Source organism: Candida parapsilosis, contig 005569 (genome assembly GCF_000182765.1).
Source record: "Candida parapsilosis strain CDC317 annotated contig 005569".
Taxonomy (NCBI): Eukaryota; Fungi; Ascomycota; class Pichiomycetes; order Serinales; family Debaryomycetaceae; genus Lodderomyces; species Lodderomyces parapsilosis.
Window position 1 is genome coordinate 352577 of NW_023503278.1, and position 25021 is coordinate 377597.

Below are 25021 nucleotides of genomic sequence, written 5' to 3' on the forward strand. Positions count from 1 at the left end.
ACTACAAGTTGAAACAATCCATGTAAAGGGTAGCGGGGGCCATTGTTCAGATACACCAACGTTGATTTTTAAAAGAAAATATTTGTGATATACTAGTGAGTGATCTGTTCCATTCACAAGAAATAATCAGAGAACCAATATACCAACTTTTTCTTCAGTCCATTCCATTTTAATCCACAGAGAGAATTCACGTAAAAGAAAGAATGGTGTTGAGAGAGTGTAATTGAATATTGACGGATTCACTATAATACGGGTGATACTTCCGTACATAATTTTTGTGCTTTGTCATTTGATGGAAATTTCGTTACTCAAAAACGTACAACAAATAATCGTGAAGTTTACAATCACACAGATTCTTTACAACATATCAGGTAAATCCATTGTATCATATACTAGCATCAACAATGGAATAAAGTGATTTAGTGTGGTAAAGAGTTTTGATATTGAAAGGTTTATGTATTCCAAGATCTCGACTGTAAAACACCAATGACAGTAGCTGAATTCAATTCACAGTCACGAGAATATCCCTCTTTTGACTTCTCTTTGTAACAATCATGAAGATCTTCAAGAATACTCAGTATTGTCAAATGAAAAGAACTATGAAGAATTAGACAGCTTTAGTAAGAAGTCGATTTTGATGATAAGGTGAATAAGAAAAGGATCATAGATATCAACCAGAAGAGAATGAGAAAGATTGATGGAATACCAATTTCTTTATCAACAGTAAATGTTTGATATCACTTCCTCAATTTCATTTGAGAGTGTATAGTAGTTGGTCTCACCTTTAACAACCTTCACACAAATTCTCTATTTACATTACCAAATTACGAGCTACAAACAAAGTTGACCGTTGCTAACTTGCAATAGCCGGAGTTCAAGTCTACAAAATAGGGACTGTTTCCGTCAAGCGCAATTGCAAAATCAACTTTCAACATCAAGCATTATATAATATTTACTGCATTGTGTAGTACAATATAATTGTGTAGGTTTTGAAATGCGCGTAAACTTTTGAAAATGAAAAGGGGAAAAACAGAAGTCAAATATTTGATTGATTTATTGTATAGCACAACTTTTAAATTTGGAGTCATGAGTTCCCACAGATACAGTTACTCGCGACCGATAGAAGAAGAGGAGTTTGATGATACAGAATTGGAGACCCCTGTGAGGGGGTTGAACCCACTGGATATCAAACGAAGTCAACAATATACAAATGGAATATATCGATCATTCCGCGCTGTTCAGGTCGATGTTCAATCAACATCAAACAAAGTAGACGGGTCGGGTTATCCTAAAAGTCACGAAAACAATGGCAAAAGTGGAGACGATGCATTGGATTGTACCATTGACAATCTTCATGATGGACTGACAATAAAATCACCTCCGAGTTTGAAATTTGATAAATCGGTCACACTAGATGATGGTAAACATGATAAGCAACGCAAAAATGATAGTCCAACCCCAAGAACAAGGAGCAAGCCTACCACAGTGGATTTTAGTCCTATAGATTACTCGCCTGTCGCTTTCAAAGTAACCAAGCCGAATACAGGAAGAAAGGAGGCAACGAAGACGAAGAGAAAGGAGCAAGTTTCAGAAACACCGATACTGAATATTTACATTGACAATGATGATGTCAAGCAATCAATCTTGGATAGGGTGAATACAACATTGGAGTCATTGAAGAAGAAAACCCCGACTGACCAAGGTAAAAATGCTTTTGATGAGTTGAATCCTCTGCCGGTGAAGCCACAAATCCGTCATGCTAATAAAGAAAACACACAACCAATGTACAACTATGAAGTTGAGGAACCAGACTTTGTCCATATTTCCAGAAGGAACTCACGTGGACTAGATGATAAAGTTACACTGCATGAAGATGAGCTTCATTTTGTCCCCATGACACATCATGATAAGACCCCAAACAATGACACCAAGCTGATATCATTACTTGATGAAGTCACACTTGGAAATTCAACACCAGTTTCTAAACCAAACATACTGCGTGTTTCAAACGTAAACCGAGAGCACAAATTGTACGAAGCAGAAGTTAGTCATGCTAACGGTGCATCAACTTTGTGGACAGCAAAACAATGGCTGAAATTGATGAAGGTGGTGAATCTGAAAGTTATATCACGCAACGATGCTATAAACAGTAAGCTATTGATGAAGGAGTTGGGATGTCTTAGCAAGATTGATTTAGAAAGACGGTATGATTTTTTGAAACATTACAAGACAAAGTGAATTGGTGGGTACTAAACGACGCTACATTGGTGGATTTTCATATTGTGAAGAGTAGTATGTGCTATATGTAACGCTATATCATTAAAGAACTTTTGATAAAACATTGCTCAATTTATCATTGGGCGTTGACTTTTGTTTTAGCTCATTTGAAGCATCACTTCTTGTACTTGTCACTTTCCGTTGTTTGAACTGTCTCCTCAATTTATCTTCGTTAGAAGCTTTGGCAGAAGAACTAGCAGTGATAGATGCTTCTCCACTTTCGTCATATTCCTTTCCATTGTCCTTTGCGTCCCTCTTTCTCTTGATACCTTGAATCATCTTCTGTTGTTCAACGTTATGGACAAATGCCTTGTTGAATTTCTGTTGTTGTGATAAATCCAATGCCAATTTAGCTTGTCTAATTTCATTCTCCTTGGCAATTTGTTGTGTCAAATCCATCCATTTGAAACTTTTCAAGTATTTGATATTTATGATATCATCATAATAATATGAAGTCTTTTTACCACCCAATTTATTTCCATTCAAAGTTTGAGCACACAATTTAGCATCCTTCTTGTTCACGAATTCCACCCACCCTTCAGTAAATCTTTTCTTTTTGTTGCCTCCATATTTGACTCGTTTATGGTATATTGAAGCATCTTCTGGTTTGAGAAAAATACGGTCAATGGAACCAAATCGCGATAAAACTGATCGTAATTTGGAAGGTTTCATGTAGGGTGGGATTTTCGATAGATAACAAACGCCAGTCTTTTTGATTCGTTTTTGCTCTTTTTCTAATTCTTTGGGAGTGAGTTTTTTTAGCTTCTTATTGATTGTGGTGGTGGTAACTTTATTGTTGTTGTTGTCATCTTCTTGATCATGCTGTATCTCGTCCAGCTGTGTGTTCAGCGTATTCTTTTCCCTATTAGTTTCATCTTTGTTGCCGTTGTCATTGCCCCCCGCATTGTTGTTGAAACCCTTTTCAGCTTCCTCCTCCTCATCATCATCCTCATCTTCAAAGTTTGAGTCTTGTTCTTCAGTACTTGTTGCGTACATATACAAATTTTTCCCCTTGGATTTCAAATATACTTTATGCTCCTCATCAGACTCTTCATCAGAAAAAAAGTCTGACTGAGAATCCCTGTCACTACTCATGTCTAAGTTTGTTGTTGATGGTTGTTGTAGATTACTTTAGGATCTTGAGATGGAGTTTTTATTCTGATTCATCTTGACATGTTTTTAGATTTCACGACATATTTTCCTTCGACATTACACATGATTGGAAACGCAAAAGCCAAACCACTGTATGCTGAATGTCGCATTCTTGGTTTTTCTCACGACACCAACACTGAGTGGAGCTATTGGGCTTGTCATAAAATGCAAAGAACCGACAAGATTGATTAAAATACCACTAAGGTGGAACTATAGTTATTCCGAGCCAAATGAGGGAATGTACACAGAAGGAAGATTCCGGTACAAAACTGACATGTTGCAAGGAACTGATGGTAAGTGAAGACTATACAAATAGTGAAGAAATTGTCCCATTCTCCACAGAAATATAGAGTAGAGCCATGAACAACTTAGGTTAAATCAGAGTATACTGTTAATTAACAGATGACAATTACACTACAAGCCATATTGAAGACACTGGGCCTAAATGAAGTGAATGCATTTGTTGTTTCATCTCGCACAAGGTATATATTTATTATAACTGTTCTGTGGGTTCTGGTGCTGGAAAAGGATCAATCGTTCCACTATACGACAACATTGTTAGATTACAACCTCAAAAGAAAGGGTTGGACCCAGTTGGACCATTATAAATCTATATAATTTGTATAAAATCACAGCTCTCTAGCCTTCTCTAATTGGACAAAAATGGTTAAGTTTATTTCTTAGTGCTTTCACCACCAGTCTTGGCTCCTTCAGTGGCACCTGAAACAACACCTGAAACGTATTCAGCAGCATTTGAAATTTGCTTCTTAGCCTCTTCAACATATTCTTGAGCAGTTTCAGCCAATGATTGACCTTGTTGGTCAGCAGCAGCCTTTTCCTTTTCTACGGCAGCCTTAGCATCATCAGATCCCTTCTTTGCATCATCAGCAACAGTTTGACCAAATGATTTTTGGTTGTCTGGAACAGTTTTGCCAGCAAAGTCGTCAACTTTATCGGTGACAGCTTCCTTTCCCTTTTCCAAAGTGGATTTCTCACTTTCTGGAGTTAATGATTCACTGAGTTTGTCTGAAAAGTTCTTTCTACCTGCGTCGGACATGATTGATAAATTGATTTGGTTGGTTGATAATTTCGGTATATAAACTGAAAGGAATTGAGTTTTGAATAAAGTTCAGTAAAGAGAAATTGATGGTCTATTTATACTTTTTGTTGACTAGTGGTGGGTGGGGGGTTTAACACAAAAAAGCCACAATTCTTCATACAAATATTTTATGATTGCTATTTTACTACAACACACACTACCCCTTTTGACACAATTGCTCACACACTTAGTCAAAACCCAAGTGGGTATATACATTAGACCCATCAGATGATCAGAGTACATGCTTACTGTTTTGTTGCAGCAGAGCTAACCCAATTGATCGTCATGGTAGTGATGCTACATAAATGGTTTACAAATACCACCATGAGTGGTTCCCATCACTAAATTCTAATAGGCTTTTCATTTCTCAACCACCCCATCTCCCTCCACCTTTGATTTGATGGACTTAAAAGATCTCATGGACCAAATTTTTTTTGTTCGAGGATTCGTTTAATTCGAAAAGTTACGATAATTATACGATACAATTGCGGTTAAATTACAACGAAGGATTCTATATTTTACATTGTGTAACTATGTCCCCCACCCTCATCCCCGCCTAGAATCACCGCTTCCTTTTAAAAATTGCCGAGGCTCTCATATCATCCATTTGCATGAGTTTGGATGTTTCTCTACGAGTTTTGTTCAGTATTAGCTTACGGTTTTTGAATACTTCTTCTCTTCCCATTGAATGGTAAATCCTTAACCTTGAAAGCGATGATAATGCTCTCCGTGATGGCATATTGGATGTATATTAGGCTGCTACTACATCTAAGTTCTACTCCGATGGATGATCTTCGGATACATTTTGTTGACTATGATTGCTATTTCACTTTTACACAAAATCGGCATAAGCTTTTTTAGGCGAATTATGATACTTCATAGAAGCTTTCCAAAAATAGAAACTAATAACGACAAAAAATCAAATCGATTGCACTTTGGGAGCTATGGGGAAAAAGCATGTTGTATGATCAGTGGTGTAGCCGGACGGCATCAAATGAATTCTGTACACTACTGCTTGCTCGATCATGAGTCAAGTAGTGCTAAATCTGATTCACTTTTTTTAACAATTGTGAGCTTAGTTTTGTAGTAATATGATGCAAAAAAAAAAATTCGAAAAGTTTCAACAACTCAAGACCCGTGTAACTGTACAAGTCGTAAATGGGGTTTTAATAGCATTCGGTTTTAGCTTGAATTGACTTTACATTGAACGTCACACTCGCTAAATATATGGAATGGCGACCTTAAGTATAAGGAAGCTTTCAACGGTTTGATATCAACGAAAATTTAGCATTGGTTGCACTAGTTATAGTTTACATTTGCAGCCAGTAGTGAGCAAAGCCATGGAAGTCAGCATATAATACACAGCTAAGCACACACACATTATATCGTTGGGAGTAAACCTCAAGACATTCAGTTGTCGTAATAGCTGACCATTCAACTATTGCCATGATAATATAGATGGTTGGTGACTAGAAAGTTAGTTTTTTTTCGTGAATCGATTCCCTTCTCTTGTAATCATTGTTGACTTAACCATACTGACTTGTCACTTACATGGTTAATCTCGGATACATTGCTACGATTTTCTACGCACAACACAAAACAAAATTTTTCAACGTATTAAAGTGAAATCTCTCAAACAAGAGTTCAGCTTACAACCCTTGTTATTGTTTCACAATCAGTGCCGGTAAATTATCAAAAAACAGGGACGGGTACGCGAGGCTAGACCCGGGATTCATCAAGGATGTACTACGAGATTGTATCCTTTATGCGTATACTTTAAAAGCTTACCGCTTCATGTTTTCTCGTGTGATACGTATCTAAAGCTATTCTCAGAACAAGATATCCGAAAGTTTGCCAAGAAAAGGATAGACAACCACTGGTATTGTACATCCAATTCTTGTCTTCGGAGTTTAATATGCGAGAAGATCGTCATTTGTTAAGAAAAAGAAACAAGTTGTATATAACATGTAGAGGTCATTTCTGCTTCCATCTTATTACATTTACCAGTCATGCAAGATGTTTCTGATCTCAAGCCTTGTACGGTCTATGTTGTGAATGTTCACTTAAATTGGGAGGCTCGAAGTTCTTTCAATTTCTTATCCCGATATTCTCCATCCAACGCTTGCACAAACGTTTTGAATGAAAAAATTTACCTATCATTCCCGTGCATTTTGCCCAACAAGCCCAAAACAGAGCTGGTCGTAGCAGAAACGGTCAAATGTAGGAAACAAAAGTGGCTATCAAATTACGGTGTTAATTTAGGGTCATACCATGTAATTTTATCCTATATCCTTTGATCAGCGAGGCTCATAACCCGCAGATATATACAACAAAAGCAACTATGAACCCCAACTGGTATACACATTTACCACCATTGTGTTATTCTGGGGTGATACCGTTACAACTTCCGCCTGTTATGCAGTAGAAAAGTGTAAATCATTACATTTAGTTTGCATTTGATTGGCTTAGAAGTTCTTTCGTAATTGTGTCCCACTACGGGAAAAAAAAGAATAAAATAAACAAGCACGCAAATCGAAACTTGCGATGTGTGTGAGGGAAAAAGGGAATGAATTACGAAACGAGCCATCATAACACAAGTACCATATGCTTCTAGTAGCACAATAGTATTTAAAATATGGAATATGAACGGGCAATATCGTTATCCCGCTGTATAACTTCCATATGCACAAAGTAATAAAACAATGTGGTTCTTAGTGACAAACGTAAAAAAAGCAATAAAAAATGGCATGTTTTTTATTTATTTTTGGGCTTCTCCTTTGTGAGATTTTGTGTATGACTTTTCTTTCCGGTTTGGTGGTACCATTTCAACTTTACAGGTACATCGAAAAGCCCCCAAAGAGAGAGTGTGTGTGTTTCGTGGCAACACTACGAATATGCAGAGGGAAGTAGGTGACTTTGGACTTCATCTATGCAACATCTCCACATAAAGTTCGAGAAAAAGCTTGGGTGGTTTTTTTTTTGCTCTACTTTTACTACGATTATTAGATCCTACAAACTCCTAAACCCTCTCCTATGACTAGAGCCAAAAAAAACTCTGCCTGTATTTTCACGTTTAGATCATGCAGAAGATGCATTGAAAACGAAAATGTATGTGGGTTTGTTTTTATGGTTTAGACTATATAATGCAACAGTTACTAAAACTTTCAAGACTAAGATGCTTTGTGAAACGAAAACCATGCATGGAAAACACGCATGAAGAAAACATCATGAGTCGCATATGTTTCTTTCCCTTTGGGTACATATAAATACCATAAGAATCCCCCAATGACATGGATACCTAGAACTCTTTTGATCTTCGTCATAAAGATAGAATATTATAATCTACCAATTGTACTTACTCAACTAAAGTTAGCATCGCAACCATGACTCAAGACTACAAGCAACAAGATTTGACTCCAGAACAAATCAAACTAATTCTCAGCACAGTTCCCATTTTAGAGCAAGCTGGTGAAACCTTGACGGCAAAATTCTACAAGAGAATGTTGACAAATTATGATGAAGTGAAGCCATTTTTCAATGAAACTGATCAAAAGTTGTTGCGTCAACCCAGAATTTTGGCATTTGCTCTATTGAATTATGCTAAAAATATTGAAGACTTAGCTCCCTTAACTACGTTTGTTCAACAAATTGTTTCAAAACACGTTGGCTTACAAGTTAAAGCAGAACATTACCCTATTGTTGGAACATGTCTTATTGAAACCATGGTGGAAATTTTACCCAAGGACATTGCAACTCCTGAGTTTGTTGAAGCATGGAGTATTGCTTATGGAAACTTGGCTGCTCTTTTGATTGAATTGGAAGCTAATGAATACAAGAAAGAACCATGGCAAGGATTCAAACCATTCAAAGTTACCAAATTAGTTGACGAATGTTCTGACGTGAAGTCAGTTTATTTCACTCCAGAAGATGGTAGTAAACTTCCATCAACCAAACCAGGTAATTATGTTTGTATCCGTTGGAAATTACCTGGTGAGGAATTTGAAAAATCAAGAGAGTATTCCATTTCCCAAGTACCTGAAAATAATGAGTATAGAATCTCAGTTAGAAAATTGGATGGTGGTAAGATATCAACATTTGTCCATGAACAATTAAAAGTCGGTGATGTATTACCTGTTGCTCCACCGAACGGAAACTTCATCTATAAAGAAGAGCCTAAAGAAAAGGACTTGGTTTTGATAGCGGGTGGAATTGGAATTACGCCATTGGTATCAATTTCGCAAGCAGCTTTATCTCAAGGACGTAAGGTGAAACTCATTTACACAAATAAATCCACTGAACATCGCCCTTTCGGTGCATATTTCAAACAACAGTTGGAAACATACCCAGAAAACTTGTCAATCGTTGAGTATTTCTCTCATCAAGAAGATGACAAAGTTGAAGCTATAAGTAAGTCTTTCAATAGAAGATTGGCATCAGAGGATTTAGATTTCATTGATGGTAGTAAAGATGAAGTATACTTATTAGGTCCAAGAGGTTTTATCAAGGTGTTCAAAGACCATTTGAACAAAAAGGGAATTGATGTCAATTTTGAATACTTTGGACCCTTGGATGTTTGAGAAGAATAAAAAGGATGCCTGTTTCGAGGTGATTTACTTATTTATTTATTCCAGAGAGCAAATATTGGTTTGTATATAGTTACATGTATAACCGAATTTGGATTTAAAATGGTCAAGTAATAGTTCCTAAATCTCTGATGAAACGCGATCCGGTATTTAGAGAAAATGGTTAGTCACGTTAAGGTAGTTGTAAAGAATTGCAACCAAGTAATCTGTAGAGCAGAATCATCTTCAGTTGGGCATAAACTATCCTGATGGAGCGTTGCGTTCCGGTAAAGCTTATTTCGGATTAGAGTTTCAGTATTTACATGTGATGCAAAAGACACAGTGAGATGAAGACGTCAATATCTACGACGACAAAGTTACAGTTTAGGATAGAAGCGGCAGATCCGCTGAGGCTCCAGTAATACACCATATAGTACCCAAACTGCCAGATTGAATACTCGCCTGGTTTAGGAAGCCCCCACACGTCAGCTCGGGCTTAAAGCTCGGTTTTCGGTGTTAGCATATGTGTCTATACTATGTAAGATACAAATTAACTTCGTGCCCCAAGAAAATTTTGACCATGCTTTGTCGTCTTGGGGCATCCAAAAAATTACTTTTTTTGCGATTTAGGGGGTGCAGGGACTGTAGTTCTCTAGGAGCTGTGACTTTACTGCACTATTGAACCCTTGTCGGTTTCCGCTTTTCCTGACAAATTGCCAATTTTATGAAACTTTTTGTTTTACGCACTAAAATGCGCACTAAAATGCGCTATAACTTTGCCTAGAACAGTCTGAGACGGCCCAGGAGACGCCCATTGTAACCCTGAACCCTGCTGGATGTCTGTAGCATAACCTGTGCTTGGAAGTGAAACGTATAGCTGCAAAAAAGATGTTTCGATTAGGTGCAATATTTTTGGTGAGAGTGGTTTGTATAGTGTACGACTTCTTGAGGGGAAGAAAGATTGTGTGCACTTTGTTTTTGTGCATTAACAAGTTCCCACACAAGATTGCAGTAATTGAACACAACCTCCTCTTCAAAGGATAACTGTGAATGTGCTATCTTCCAATACGGGACATCACAATCATTATAGAAATTACTGTAATCATTGGAGGATGGTGAATACTACGTCTGATGCCATTCAAGGTTAAGTTTCGAGACACAGGTTCAATGTTGGTAATGTATCAGTTTGAGATACCAAGGTTGAGATCTATCATCCAATCGAGTGTACAGATAGCAATCGATCATTCAAGCTGGAGTATCATTAAATGAATGAAGAGGATGGAGGTTACAGTTGACAAAAATCAATGACAATGGTGGCTACATTAGTCACAGAACGACGTGTAACAGAGGTACACCAATTGATTGTGCAGTCAGTATTCAATGCATAAGTCTGAGTTGGTTATGCAAGTCAGCGTTCAGCGTATGTGTCTGGGTTGGTTATGCAAGCCCTATCAACGAAGACTACAAGAGGCACATCGAAGTTCATTTGACACATTGATCGGGATACGATACAAGAAGGTGTTAATTGCAACCATGCACCACCGTAATCTAAATCAGGGATAACACAACCTAGCAAAACTAACAAAGCTGATCACATATCTAATCTTATTCAATAAGTCCTGCTATTGTTATGGTGTGAAGGGAATTGGTTGCTCTAGTGCCATCGATTGAAATGAAATCCAATTACACAACCGTTTGGTGAAGTTGATGAAGTTGCAATAGGCGGAAGTTTCAGATATGATGGATACTGATATTGGTATCTTGGCCCACACCCAAAGTGCACGTTTCCAAATATTGAAATGAACCGAGCGCATGCTTGGACTAGAATGAGCGGTGTGTGCGGAATACACTCTCTCGAATGGTTGACATTATAGACACAATAGAGATGATGGACTACGTGTGAGCTCACTCAGGGAGCAGGTAAGTGCAAAGCCTTGATACTAGATGTTTTGTACCAGAACAAACACAGTTTCTGGAATCCACGATTGGAGGCTGGCACGTCAATTGGTTCGGCTAAAGCATGATTCCACGACAGTCAACTTGAAGGACCGATCTTGTCCTCAACTTGCTGCAAGGGTCGCTGGATATGGTTGCAACCAAACTTCTATTAATGAAATGCAACAACCATACAGGAAGACAACATATTCTATAGTCATATTGGTGGGTGAGGGAAACCATACGAGATCCAATCATGAGCACTGTGGTGATCGTCATCCAAGTGGACCCCCAACCCTGTCTAGTCATGGACCAGCCCAAAAGCGTTAAAGAGTTCGTGCAGTCGTATTCGATGAGTGGTATCATAAAAAAAAAGAGAGAGACCAACTCATTGGAACGGAAGCAGACTTGTTGCGGTGTGTTTTTCAATGGAGATAGTGGCAAGCCCAATACGTTTTGAGGATGCAATGTGATACGCACCTGTTGATTGTTGATGAAAAACAATAATTGATTAGAAACCTGAGTGAAGCGAATGGGAGGTGCTGTTTGAAAACATCTGTAACTGGTGATGACTTTACAACTAATATGGGGCATGCCATGTCAGGTAAGTTGTGTATAACTGATTACGGAACACTAACCAAGCAGTAGAACTAGAAGTGAAAGAAGTGGAAAGTCTCGCTTCACGAAAATGATTCTATAACGCACAAGGCCACGACGCAAAAAACAGACAAACACAGAATGAACGAAACAAATGCATACAAGGTGCCTGCACGCGAACACAAGGGAAGAGTACTAACAACCAACGATCGGGCTACTTATGCTCACCAGTTTCAAGAGAAGCTGAAGTAATGGCGTCCATGAAAGCATCAACTTGACTTGGACAAAGGAGTCTACACTAACATACGAGACAAAGAGCTAGCTTCCACATTGAAAAGCAGTAACTGTCAGATATTGTTACATACACAAAAAATACGATTCACTCCTTGTTCAACAATATACAACTAAACGATTACAGTTACTCCAAACATTTTGATTCAACACTATTTCGTCTCTGTATCATCTCTACGTTCTATATATTGTAGGACCACTGGTAGTTAACGTCAGGACACTACGTACCCAAGCACCAATATAAGTTGCATCCAGAGAGCAATCTTTTCACACTGTTACTGCACCCTTACCCCAAAAATTTTGCACCAGTACGTCGATGTTTCTACATCCGCACACCAGATCTGCACTATATTAGCACCAGATATACATCCACACACCAAATATTACTGCATCCACACATGAAATTTGCACCCTTTCCACCTAGACAAACGCATTGTTTCTCGCAGTAGTTGGTGCATCGAACCATCAGTGGAAAAACCTCGCTACATAGTTGAATGTTGTAGAAGCTATTGCAGAAAACTAAGAATTAATTAAGGAGGCAAGATGCCCAGAGATGCAGTCGATAAATCTGAGCATATATAGCACAAGTCTGCTACAAACATCTACTATAAGATCTCAACTTCGAGACACGAGTAGGAACTTGTAGGATAACAAAAGTTGCGAGCATTTGGTACAATAAATAAAAATTTCTCAAGTATGCGCAATCGCTTTTCGTAGCATAGGAAAAGAATATCGCCTTTTTGGCGTAGAAATTAAAGTTGTAATTAAAATAGCTTTCAATGCATATGGACCCATTTAGATTTTGTTAGTATTCGAGCATGGCCAACTATGAAAATGCCTTCCCGAACTAAATTCACGATCATCCCTCCTCTTGTATCTTCTCCTTGAGTTCAATGCGGGCATGGTTTTTTGAATAATGACCATATAGTGGGATATTTCGGACAAGTAGATTTTCGTCGAAACCAAACCGTCTAGTGTAAGATTTCGTTCTTTCACCGCAGCACCGTTGTACACGCATGAATTGCTTAAGTGCGGCTGCTGGTTGCTGATTTGGTTTTTCTTGGCGTTAGAAAAAGGTTTGGAGTACACCATTTCATTTGCTAAATTATCTTCTGAGTAGGCTAGTATTTATAAATACATTTGAGTTGGGCCTCAAGTTTGTACTACTCAAACAAATACTTCACTTGTATTTATAACTATCATTATTTGTAATCTACAGTTTCCTAAGTAATTACCTTTATAGCATTGTTCATGTGAACTCAAAATTTTTCTTTTACATTGAATCTTTTTCCATAACAAAAGTGAAGAATTTCGCGTTGACTGTGTTTTTGAACTGTATTCAGAGTTAGCTTTGTTTAGCCAATTTTCTGAGTAATGCTTATGAAATGGTTTTTAGCAACCCGATTTATCTCATTTTCGACGGTATGACCACTATTTGGCAAGTTGTTGGATGTTTGACGCCTGAAATTCGTTGTTTACTAATCGTGGGGATTTAATGAGATGTGCGGACACATATTCTACGCTGCACTAGTAAAAAATTAAGTACGTGATGATACCTGTATCGTTTTGAGAATTACTTCGAATTGCTTAAAAAAATATCATAGGGCTTGTGTTTAGAGTACCACAACGTCATTAAAAGTCAAGTTCCATAAAGATTTTTTAAAAAGGTTTGCGTAACTCGCAATACATATCTGCAATACCAACATATGAGCTCCGCCGCCAACTTAGTTATTACTTCAAAGATGCTCCAAATTACTCAACGTGTTTTCATTTCCTTGATGTGATAAAACGAATATATTAGGCATGCCGAGAAAGTGTTCATATGTTATGCTAGGATAAACTATTTTTTTGTTGTTTTTCAAGTCCAGTTTTGCGCCTTGCAACCAAGATCGAGCGCACTGGATCGTTTTGAAATCGGCACCAGTTCAACTCAAGCTTTAGGACTCAGCCTTCGGCACCTTCTTTTAGTATTCGGTATGTAGTCTTGTGAAATGGCTCTGCCATCGTGGATTATTTATACAAGTTTTTTTCCCTGAAGTTTGGATGCACTAACTACTGTGTGTATGGATGTGTTTGTCTATGTTGCTGGAGTGCAAAATTCATGTTTGGATGCAGTAGTATTTGGTGTGCGGATGTATATCTGGTGCTAATATAGTGCAGATCTGGTGTGCGGATGTAGAAACATCGACGTACTGGTGCAAAATTTTTAGGGTAAGGGTGCAGTAACGGTGTGAAAAGGTTGCTCTCTGGATGCAACTTATATTGGTGCTTGGGTACGTAGTGTCCTGACGTTAACTACCAGTGGTCCTACAATATATAGAACGTAGAGATGTTACAGAGACGAAATAGTGTTGAATCAAAATGTTAGGAGTAACTGTAATCGTTTAGTTGTATATTGTTGAACAAGGAGGGAATCGCATTTTTTGTGTATGTAACAATATTTGACAGTTACTGCTTTTCAATGTGGAAGCTAGCTCTTTGTCTCGTATGTTAGTGTAGACTCCTTCGTCCAGGTCAATGCTTATTTTGCATGGACACCATCAACTCTGACCCTCTTGGGACCGGTGTGCACAAGTAGCTCAATCCATTGAAAAGCATGCCCCAACACGTTTGCTTCCGTTCCAATGAGTTAATCTCCCTCCTTTTTCATGATACCATTCATTGAATATGACTGCATGAACTCTTTAATGCTTTTAGGTTGGACCATGAATAGACAGGGTTACGAGTCCACTTGGATAACAATGACCACAGTGCTCTTGATTGGATCTCATGTGGTTTCCCTCATCCATTAACCCAACTTTTGAGTAAGCCGTCTTCCTGTGAGGCTCTTGCATTTCATTGACAGAAGTTTGGCTGCAACCATATCCAGCAACCCTTCAGCAAGTCGTAAACACTATTAGATGTACAGCTCTCCTCCACTCGAGCTGATGATTCTAGTCCTAGTACGAGCTTGGTTCATTTCAATATTTGGAAACGTGCACTTTGGGTGTGGGCCAAGATACCAATATCAGTATCCATCATATCTGAAACTTCCGCGTCTTGCGACTTCATTAATTTCACAAACAGCTGTGAAATTGGATTTCATTTCAATCGATGGCACTAGAGCAACCAATTCCCTCACCACCATAACAATAGCAGGACTTATTGAAGATGATTAGATATGTGATCAGCTTTGTTAGTTTTGCTAGGCTGTGTTATCCCTGATTTAGATTACGGTGCATGGTTACAGGTAACTCCTTCTTGTATCGTATCTCGATCAATGTGTCAAATGAACTTCGATGTGCCTCTTGTAGTCTTCGTTGATAGGGCTTGCATAACCAACCCAGACACATACGCTGAATGCTGACTTGCATAATCAACCCAGACACATGCATTGAATACGGTCTGCACAATCAATTAGTGTACCTCTGTTACACTCCCCACTGTGACCGACATATTTACCGTAGCCATTGATCTCTGTCAACTGTAACCTCCATCCTCTTAATTCATTTGATGATACTTCAGCTTGAATGATTGATTGCTATCTGCACACTCGATTGGATGATAGATCACCATTTGGTGTATAAAACTGACACAATATCATTACTGAACCCGTGTCTCGAAACTTAACCTTGAATGGCATCAGACGTAGTATTCACTATCTTCTAATGGTTGCAGTCATCTCTAATAGTGATTGTGATGTCCCGTATTGGAAAATAGCACGTTCACAAGTTATCCTTTGAAGAGGAGGTTGTGTTCAATTACTGCAATCTTGTGTGGGAACTTGTTTATGCACAAAAACAAAGTGCACACACACTCTTTCTTTTCTCTAGAAGTGGTGCACTGTACTAACAACATGTACAGTCACGTGGTTTTGTAAGGTTATAGACAGCTAGGCTTATGATGATTACTCGCCCCCTCTAAACAAAGTGCTAAACTATTCAGCAACTCGTTTTCGTCAAGAGTAGCTTCCCATTTCTTAAGTGAAGTACCAACCAGGGTAGATCATGACTAACCCAAATCAGATATATACCATATAAGGCTTAATGCTGAGGTGGGCAATTATGTCATAAGTATGTTTTGACAGGAATACCTACAGGTTCCAGTAATAAGTTGTGAGTAAAGGTAATGAAATGCTAATGTCTCCTTCATTGATGAAGAATGGACTTCCTCAATACATTGAAAATGCTTTGTACTCTATCGAGCGTGGCATCTTTTAATCTTTAGTAAATGGTACATTTTCCTCTCTTGAAGCCATTGTTCTGGATTTGAGGTAAAAAGAACTCAGCCAACCATGAACCTTTCTTACAAAATGATGACTTCTTCCATGTAACGAGCCATGTTCGAAATACCTTGCCCTCGATCTTTTGCTGAAGATTTCATGAACCAAAACGACGCACTACGCGATGATGATTTGCCAGGTTATGCATCATACTATGAGCTGAGAGTGCAAATATAGCTCATTGAGGTTGGTGTTTCAATTGAATTGTATTTACAGTGGATCATATATACTCCCTTTTGTCGTTAATACCGCACCTTAGTCGTATAACAACGCAACTTGGTCCTCAAGAAAACAAAATTTCCCCCTCCCCCGTAGTTGTACGAAGCTTTTTTCAGCTGTCAGCCGATCAGAAATTTTTAGTATGCTTCTGAAAAAACAGAAGTGAGTTTATTGTTGTGTACCCATTGCATCAACGGATACGGCGAGTTACTTGCTTGCTCAATTGCCCATATCTGCCTTATTCGAGTTCTCTGTATTGGAAAGTGTTGCCCCATTGGGCTCGCTTATAACATCCCATCCTAGCTTTTTGTTCAAACGCTCATACTTCAATCTATCTCTGTCGCTTACACTCGGACGCACGGTGAATAGAGCACGCTGAAAATCCTCGCGGATGATCTCAATGTGTTCTTCAGGTGAAGAATCATTGTAGAATCCAGATGCATCCAACATTTCAAGCTTTTGAGACCCGAAAAAATTCCTTTTCAAAGCTGATATACCGGCTTCCTTTACCAAAGATGAAAGGTCAGCTCCTGAAAAGTTTCTGCATCTCTCATCGTTTGAGATCTCTTCAAGATCGACGTTACTAGCAATTGGAGTACCATTGGCGAGTGTGATTGTTTTCAAAATCTCGAATCTCTCAGTGGCACTTGGTAATTCAATATAAAGAGTCTTATCCAATCGGCCAGGGCGTAGCATAGCGGGGTCAATCATGTCAGGTCTATTAGTCGCTCCAATGACAAAGACTCCATTCCGATCGGAAAGACCGTCGAGTTCAGTCAACAAAGTGTTAACAACCCTCGAACTGGATTCTGACATAGATGCATCTCTCCGAGGAACCAAGGCATCCAACTCATCGAAAAAAATAATGCATGGTTTTGAAGCCATAGCTCGCTGAAATACTTGTCTCACTGCCTTTTCCGACTCTCCCACGTATTTGTTTAGTAACTCTGGTCCTTTGACGGATATAAAATTTGCACGCGATTCGTTAGCGACAGCCTTGGCAAGGAGAGTTTTACCACAACCTGGCGGTCCCCACATCAAAACTCCAGATGGCGCTGAAATACCCACCTTCAAGTACAATTCTGGCTTCTTCACCGGTTGCACTATACACATGTGTAACTCCATGCGAACCTTCGCCAAAGCACCAACATTCTTCCATGTGACATCGGGCACAGTCGCGAACCCCTCTCTTTTCGCCGTTGGTTGAACAGTGGGAAGCGCTTTGACAAAATCTTCGTACGTGATGAACAACGGTTCAAGTTGTTCTGCGGTTAATGGCCCAGGATTTCGCCCTAAAAACTTTTGAATTGTTGATAATTGTTCAATATCGGTCTTGCTTCCGAATCTCTTGGACAATATAGCTTCGCTCTCTTTACCTACGATGGGGTCTATCTCCATATTATCCTCTTGTATTTGATGACCCTCATCTTGTTGCTCGCTCATGGTTTCAAAAATCCTTTTTATGGCAGCAACGCCTGCTGCGGTAACGAGACTTTTGAGATCAGCGCCAACGTACCCAGGAGTAAGCTTTGACAACTCTCTGTAGCCAAAATTTTCGCCATCTTTTAACCTTATATTTTTTGTCATTGCCCTTAAAATAGATTCTCGTTGCGTTTCATTTGGAACATTCAAACAAATCTCTCGATCGAATCGACCGGCCCGACGAAGTGCCGAATCCAAAGAGTCTGGTCTATTTGTGGCACCAATGACAATCACAGGCTTGTTGTCTGTCTTGTCCAAAGTTAATTCGTCCATCAAAGTCAAAAGTTGGGCTACTATTCTTCTCTCCATTTCACGTTGAGCACCACCATCTCTCTTTGGTGTTATGGCATCAATTTCATCCATAAAGATTAAGCACGGAGCAACAGACTTTGCCTCTTCAAACAATTCACGAAGTTTCTTTTCGGATTCACCCGACATACCCGATACGATTGAAGGGGCAGAAATATTGATAAAAGGAACTTTCAACTCCCCTGCAAGGGCATTTGCAATGGTTGTTTTACCACAACCTGGAGGGCCATATAGGAGGACGCCTCTTGGAGGTTCAACTCCGGTTGATGTGTAAATTTCTGGATGTAAGATAGGTAGTCCTATTATTTCAAGTAATTGTGTGGTGACGTTGTCCAAACCTCCTAAATTCGTAAAAGTGATTTCAGGGGGCGTATGGTTAAATTTTCGTTTTTGCTTCTTTAAAGCGCTCTTTGCTGTATCTTTTGCTTTTCGTTTCATGCTGGTGCCGTCTGAATCCTGGTTTTGCTCATTCTCCTTGTCGTCGAAATTCCACATTGATGTGACAGACTTGTTTGATAAGTTGGGGTCCTTGTACTCTATCAAATTAGAGCCGCTAGGGTCTGGGCCTTCAGTATCAGATGCAGTATCAATGTCTTTCTCTAATGGACTGTTGTTGTGTAACTCATTCTCCTCGTCTTCCCTTATTAGCTTTAATACCTTCGAAATAGACTTCTCGAGTTGTGATTTCTTAGTACGCTTTAACTCGAAGTCCTTTGATTGCACATAAACCAATACCAGGTTAATTGTCAAGTTCTTCGCGGATTCCACACCAGCAAATGGATCCTTTAACTCATCTCCACTTAAAGTGCTTCGATTTGTTTCTGTTCGTTCGTCCAAAAGATCACATGTTAGACTATAAACTTTTCGCTCAATACCACTTGTTATTTGGTTCCCCTTCGCCATTGGTGATGTGCTGTAAACGATATATCCTTGAAGGTATCATCGTAATCCATCTCTCACTTCTTAACTATTGTTTAATTTTTTTTTTTTTCCGTTTCCTCTTTGCAACACAATTTAGTGCAATGTCGCAAACTATATGTCGCAAATATGTCACTCTTCAAGAATTGTTTGGGCTGATTTCCAATGTGGTAGGGGCTGTATATTGACACGACAATGACTTCCTAAACTTACAACTTTTAAAAGTACTTGCATTAGAGACAGCCCACGTTGAGCACTGTGGGTTCTGATAAATTTTCGAGCTGTTGTTCTTCATCACTTCTTTGAGCTACAATGTTCTGGGGTGACTCCACTACTACGCAAGGAGCATCCTTCGTAAAGAGCGTGAGAATCGTCTCAGAAGCAGTCAACGAACTGTCACTCACTCCCGCAGGCTCTTACAGTACACCAATATATATCTTCAATTAAACCCGAAAAATAAAAGAAGACTTATTGACTGGGTTGAAGAGTATCTGTGAGTTTGGATCTAGTTCTTGTCGCCGTCGTCTTCAATTACCACCAACACTATTATCCTCATTATCGGATCACATTTCGAGTGTTCGTCGACTGAAACCATTAGCCAGTAGCTTCCCTACACTTTCCGAAAGTGTCCCGGCAGACTAACAAAACCTCTTTTATAATCGCAAGAGTTTTTTTGCCAATCTACTATCCCCTACTAGCACATTTAGTTCATCCAAAGTAATGTCGAGCAAAACCATTGTATTGTCATCAATAACAACTGTCTTTATGGCCCTTCTTTCAGTTGATGCACTCTGAGTGGACAGTGTAGACAAGGGTTCAACAAGTAGATTGCATTTGAACAATACTTCCCAGCTATTCCTCAATGCTTTTTTCGACCAATGCTTTTTGTTCACTTTCATATTGTTTATCGAAAATGATGCATTAGCGACAGAATCTGACTCTTTCATTAACGATATGTATTCGCAGAACGCCAAATTGAAGTTCACCGTGGGAGACTCAAACTTCTCGATCCACTTCGCTGCCGCAACCAAAATGAGTAACTCACTATCTGAGAGAGAACAAACAGCAGATTGAAGGTTCCCAATCAGAGTGCATTTTTGTATTACATCACTCAACCTCGAATTGTCAAAGTAAGGATTGTCAGTAGAAATTTCCGAAAGCAAAACTTTGAAAATGTTATGTATCTCCCTGTAATTCTTGGTGGTGTTGAAATTTCGCATGCACAACATGTGAATATCACTATTTTTGCCATCTTGAAACATCCGCTTTATGCTTCCATTCCATTCTCTTCCATAAGGAGAAGCATCTAGAGATTCGGAAAACGCCTCACTCACTAAAAGCCCACTCATGACATTTTCCACGTAATCTGCAAATTTTACTGTTGGCAAAATTGTCAATATGCGTTGTGAGAAACGACTGTTGACCCTTTTCTCCATGTTGTCCCTAGCGTTGATTTTTGTCGTCAATCCAATCACTGTGATGGGTACATCGCTGTTTTGTGACATGTCAAGTAGATTGTACAATAAGGTCTGCTTGTAATTTGATGTGAATTTTTCAAATTCATCGATGATGAAGACTAACGGCGTGTGCTTCGTACCTGAATCCTCGACATTCTCTAAAGAAATATTTAGCACATTTAAAATATTTGAAAAAGTTTCATGAATTGACTTGCGCTCAATTGTGGTCTCTAATTGAGATGCAGTAAAGTGGGCACCTTTGTTCTCGATATTTCGTCTTGTGGTTAGGTCCAACTGGCGTGCGATCTCTCTGACTGCGGCACTGTCATCGGAGTGTATCACAGAGTTCAAATGAATCGCAAGGAAATCCTGGGGATATTTCTCTGTTAAGTATTTCAAAGACTTTTTCACAATTGTCGATTTTCCTGATGATCTTGGGCCCACTAGTAATAGAGAGTGTCGTTCACCTTGAGTTACGGTTTTCTCAAGTATATTGCGAACAATCTCGTATCCGTGAAAGATATTGGAATCCTCAATGTGAGTCACCCCTCCGTTTAGCTGTGACAAAATACGAGATTTTACCGCTAATACGTCTCTCTCTGTTATTGTGTGAGATGCAGATACGGGCGAGTCGTCCGAAATATCGTCGGGTGTTGCATCGTTTGAGATATTATCGATATTTGAATTCTGGCAAATTGCAACAGGATGATTAAGCTTGAGGTCATTGGATTCAATACCATTATTGCTGGCAGATTTATCAACCTCATGGTTAGTTGAATTGAAGAACCGCCTTTGCATTGTACGACTGGGGAGATGATATGATTCAAACTAACCTAATGTACAAGTTGATGGTAGAAAAAAAAACACTGAACTAATGAGAATCGCAAATAGCATCAATTTTCAACAAAGAAATTACCACTTTGTAGCCAATTATAAGCATTGCCCGTCTGATCACATATGAGCAATCAATTGCTTTTGCAGAACGGCCATTGCAGGTAAGTGTTATGGAGAAATTGAAAGAGATTCATCACCTGGAGATCAAACTACCATACATCCCATAAAATCAAGAACTCAAAATTAACACAAAAATCTGTGTAAAGCGTGAGACAAAATTGAAGTCGGGAAGATATGATTTCAATCTACATATTGTTTATCTGATCCTTCTATTCATTAGCATATGATAACCTTTCATAGTGACGTAAACAAAAGCTTGCCTTTTGTTTGCTGATATCAGCCAACACTTTGTGTCTGAATTAATCTTGAATGTGTTAGGGCACACTCCAGAGCAGTCATTAGGAAATTTGTACTTGACCATCAAATACCTAAACGTCCCAATCCCGCATCTAATTTCAAGTAAGTCACAAGGGAGTCATTTCACTAATGAGAATCAGAATGCAATTCGATTGGCAAAGAAATCGAGCTCATTCATGCGTGTCGATCGCATCAAGGGTAAGCATTGCTGTCCAAATAGATTGCCATATGAACATTCATAGAACTACTCAATCAAGCGTGTGACTGTAGGAGTTGGGTATTGCACAATTCAAAGCCACTTGTAGAGACTTGTAATTCCATCACTTTCCACTTTATGAATCCTACTACTTGATTAGACTCTGTGCTTCATTCCGCTCTTTATTCGAACACTAGTGACTTAATCTTGACCTCATTTCATTTATTCGCAGTAATTGTGAGCTGGAGTTTTGCCCACAACTACTCACTCTGCAGTCTTTATGCCCACATGTTTTGATTCTGGTGAAGATTCATAGTTGAACTCATTTTTATTAGCAACTTGACCATCACAACCGATGTCAAATAATTCAGTAACATCTTCAAAGCACCTTAGACGATAGCAACACTCTTTGCGTGAGCACTATGTGGTACTCGGTACCTTGTGGTCATCAAAGGGTTCCTCTTTCAGTAGCATTGTACAAGTTGCTCTTTGGATGAATTCATTTGTTGGCTTTTGGGTTACTAAGTCCTTGGTTCAGTGGTTTTTCTTTCAGTCAGCGAGCATTTGATTGGTTTCTACTCGTGGAGGCATACGGTGAGGCTGTGATTGAAGTTGAAATGTGTGTTAACGTTTTGGTGTGGGCGATTTGATTGAGAATAGATAATAAGTCACATTATTTGAACTCGATGGTGTGGATTTGCAGTCAACAATCGTATGATGTGTCATGACAATAGCACGTTAGAAAATCATCGAACTTGCGCTTTGAAGTTCTTCTATGATACTTGATTTTAGTTAAATAAAGAAGCATTCTTCTAGGATTGAGAGCAACGAAACCTAACAGAACACGAAACAACATTGTTTGAAAGGTGCATTAATTTATTAAACACTATATACAAAAAAAAATTAAAGTTTGAGCAACATCTAGGCAACATCTAGGCAGCATCTAGGCAACATCTGAACAATATAAGAAACCCAATTGGAGGATTATCTCCAATTCAGCTTTCAGTTATGGATAACATGTGGGTCAATATACGATGGAGTAGAAACCGCGTACCGTTTCATCATCATCGTCTGGATTTGGACTTATACTTGCATGGCTGGCCAGACCACACAACTTGCCAATGCAGATAATTTCAGACAAAATATGATACACTCGGTTTGAAAAACCTTCTCCATCGCTTCAACAACATTTCAATTCTCAACTTAACCTTCTTGCAAGGCGCATCAATGAGGTTGGCTGGATTTATCTCCACACTCACAGTTTCGGCGCCGCTTGTTTCACCAAAGTCGCTTGCATCATTTGCGCCGCTGGCTTCTTCGCTGTACAAATCAGAAAAGGAAAAGTTGGGGTCCCAATATGCAGGGACAGTAACATTCGTGAACTGTGGTACTGATACGTAGTTTGCATTTAATTGGAGGTCCTCGATTTCATCGTCCAACGCTTTATCGGCTACTTGTAGCTCGAAAAGAGGAACCACAAATAGACAGTTTGAGTATACAAAGTGAGTAACTGAGAGATAGATAGTGTGTGTGCGTGTGTGTGTGTGTGTGTGTGTGTGTGTGTGTGTGTGTGTGTGTGTGCGCGTGTATGTTGGCTAGTCTTTTTCTTTCTTTTCCCAATTTCTCATTGAGGTTTGTGCACTACTTTTTGTGGGGGGATAGAGTTGCAACAAGAATTGATATTCATTACGCAAAATGTGTGTGGAGACAGTATAGCAGGCTATTCGATGAGGCAAGAAATCGATCTACATTCACCCTTGTCAGCAGTATAGTATAGTAGAGCAGAGAAAGCTCTAGGATGTGGGGGAGTCTGTTAATGTATTCACAACGTAATTAAGGGGAGACATTTAATCTCTACATTTTTCATCCATGAATGATAAACACCGCTCATTCTTATTAGAACACGGTGTGATTTGCCTATATAATTTGTTGGAAGCCCATATCAAAGCACTCGCATTCAACAGGGATGAACATTCACATCCTACAATCATTTTGAAGAATTTTGCTCAAGAATTTGAAAAAGAAGTTCTTGATTCCTTAAACTCAATCTTGAGATAAACGAGTTCCACTCAAGACGGCATGTTTACTCTAGAAGCTCTAGCCGCAGCTAGAGTACTTTCTTGAAATAGAACACATTTGCTACCTTAGTTGTGATTTGGGTTTCAGGCTTGAGAGTATTCGATTAAGTAAGCCTATTTTGCATCAATATCGTTACCCGGATTTAATACTGCATTCTCTGAAAATAAAATTTCTCCTCTCAAAGAAGTAGCCCTCCATATATATATAAAAAAAGGGTAGTGCTTAATTGAAGTTCTATGCTCAATTACCCTTCCCTGAATCCTTCCATTCTAAACATATACAAATACCCGTGGATATTTCCATACTTTGTCAAGTTCGGGAAGCACAGTATTGTAGAAAGAAAGAATAACCTACATTCATTGTTGTATATCGTTCGTTAACACGTTTTCAAATCGAGGCAGACTGGCTCGTAAGTGTTAAGTCGTGTTTATATAACCACTTCTCTCAGCAGTACACTCATTCTTTGCATATGATCTCCTGCTCCCCATTGAATTCATTATCTTGAGGAGTATGATTTTTGCATATAAGATCACGCCCAACCTTCATTACACAGATCTTTACATATCAGTTCATTAAGAGTCACTGCTGCTTCTATTACATAGGGTGTTTGGTAATGCATGCATTCCTTCGGAAGATCTGTTGTATACTTCAAATTCATCTCACTCTCATATTCGTGTTTTCCCAATAGGTAAATCTGAAACATTAATGAACTAAAAGAAAAAAACCGAGAAGTCAAAAAGAAAAAAACTGGAACAACGGCTCAGGCTGAAACAACATGTTTACAATATGTAACCAAAAAAGTTGTACATAGATGGCGTCTAAGAATAAGACACAAAATTTACAGACTGCAACATAAAGACTGTATTGTTTGGATCAGGGATCTTGTGAAACTTAAAACAACGATGAAATTGTAATATTACAATCAAATGATTTAGG

The 25021-nt window shown here is 38.8% G+C and overlaps 6 protein-coding genes across 6 annotated transcripts; 2 read left to right on the plus strand and 4 right to left on the minus strand. All coding sequences in view use genetic code 12, as the record gives it.

Annotated features, from left to right (window-relative positions):
* Positions 1-1014: 1014 nt before the first annotated feature.
* On the plus strand, positions 1015-2238 carry CPAR2_101650 (uncharacterized protein; the record flags this gene model as incomplete). Its single annotated transcript, XM_036811745.1, has 1 exon — positions 1015-2238. The coding sequence occupies one exon, from the start codon at positions 1015-1017 to the stop codon at positions 2236-2238; it is 1224 nt and encodes a 407-aa protein (XP_036663310.1).
* Positions 2239-2319: 81 nt separating this feature from the next.
* On the minus strand, positions 2320-3372 carry CPAR2_101660 (RNA-binding ATPase activator; the record flags this gene model as incomplete). The annotated part of the gene is made up of 1 exon (XM_036811756.1): positions 2320-3372. One exon carries the CDS (start codon positions 3370-3372, stop codon positions 2320-2322), a length of 1053 nt encoding a protein of 350 aa, XP_036663311.1.
* Positions 3373-4102: 730 nt separating this feature from the next.
* HSP12 (Hsp12p) lies at positions 4103-4486 on the minus strand (the record flags this gene model as incomplete). Its single annotated transcript, XM_036811768.1, has 1 exon — positions 4103-4486. One exon carries the CDS (start codon positions 4484-4486, stop codon positions 4103-4105), a length of 384 nt encoding a protein of 127 aa, XP_036663312.1.
* A 3425-nt stretch (positions 4487-7911) lies between these two features.
* Positions 7912-9105, plus strand: YHB1 (Yhb1p; the record flags this gene model as incomplete). The annotated part of the gene is made up of 1 exon (XM_036811779.1): positions 7912-9105. The coding sequence occupies one exon, from the start codon at positions 7912-7914 to the stop codon at positions 9103-9105; it is 1194 nt and encodes a 397-aa protein (XP_036663313.1).
* Positions 9106-16612: 7507 nt separating this feature from the next.
* On the minus strand, positions 16613-19087 carry RIX7 (putative AAA family ATPase; the record flags this gene model as incomplete). The annotated part of the gene is made up of 1 exon (XM_036811790.1): positions 16613-19087. The coding sequence occupies one exon, from the start codon at positions 19085-19087 to the stop codon at positions 16613-16615; it is 2475 nt and encodes an 824-aa protein (XP_036663314.1).
* Positions 19088-19755: 668 nt separating this feature from the next.
* ORC4 (origin recognition complex subunit 4) lies at positions 19756-21357 on the minus strand (the record flags this gene model as incomplete). The annotated part of the gene is made up of 1 exon (XM_036811801.1): positions 19756-21357. One exon carries the CDS (start codon positions 21355-21357, stop codon positions 19756-19758), a length of 1602 nt encoding a protein of 533 aa, XP_036663315.1.
* Between the last annotated feature and the right edge of the window lie 3664 nt (positions 21358-25021).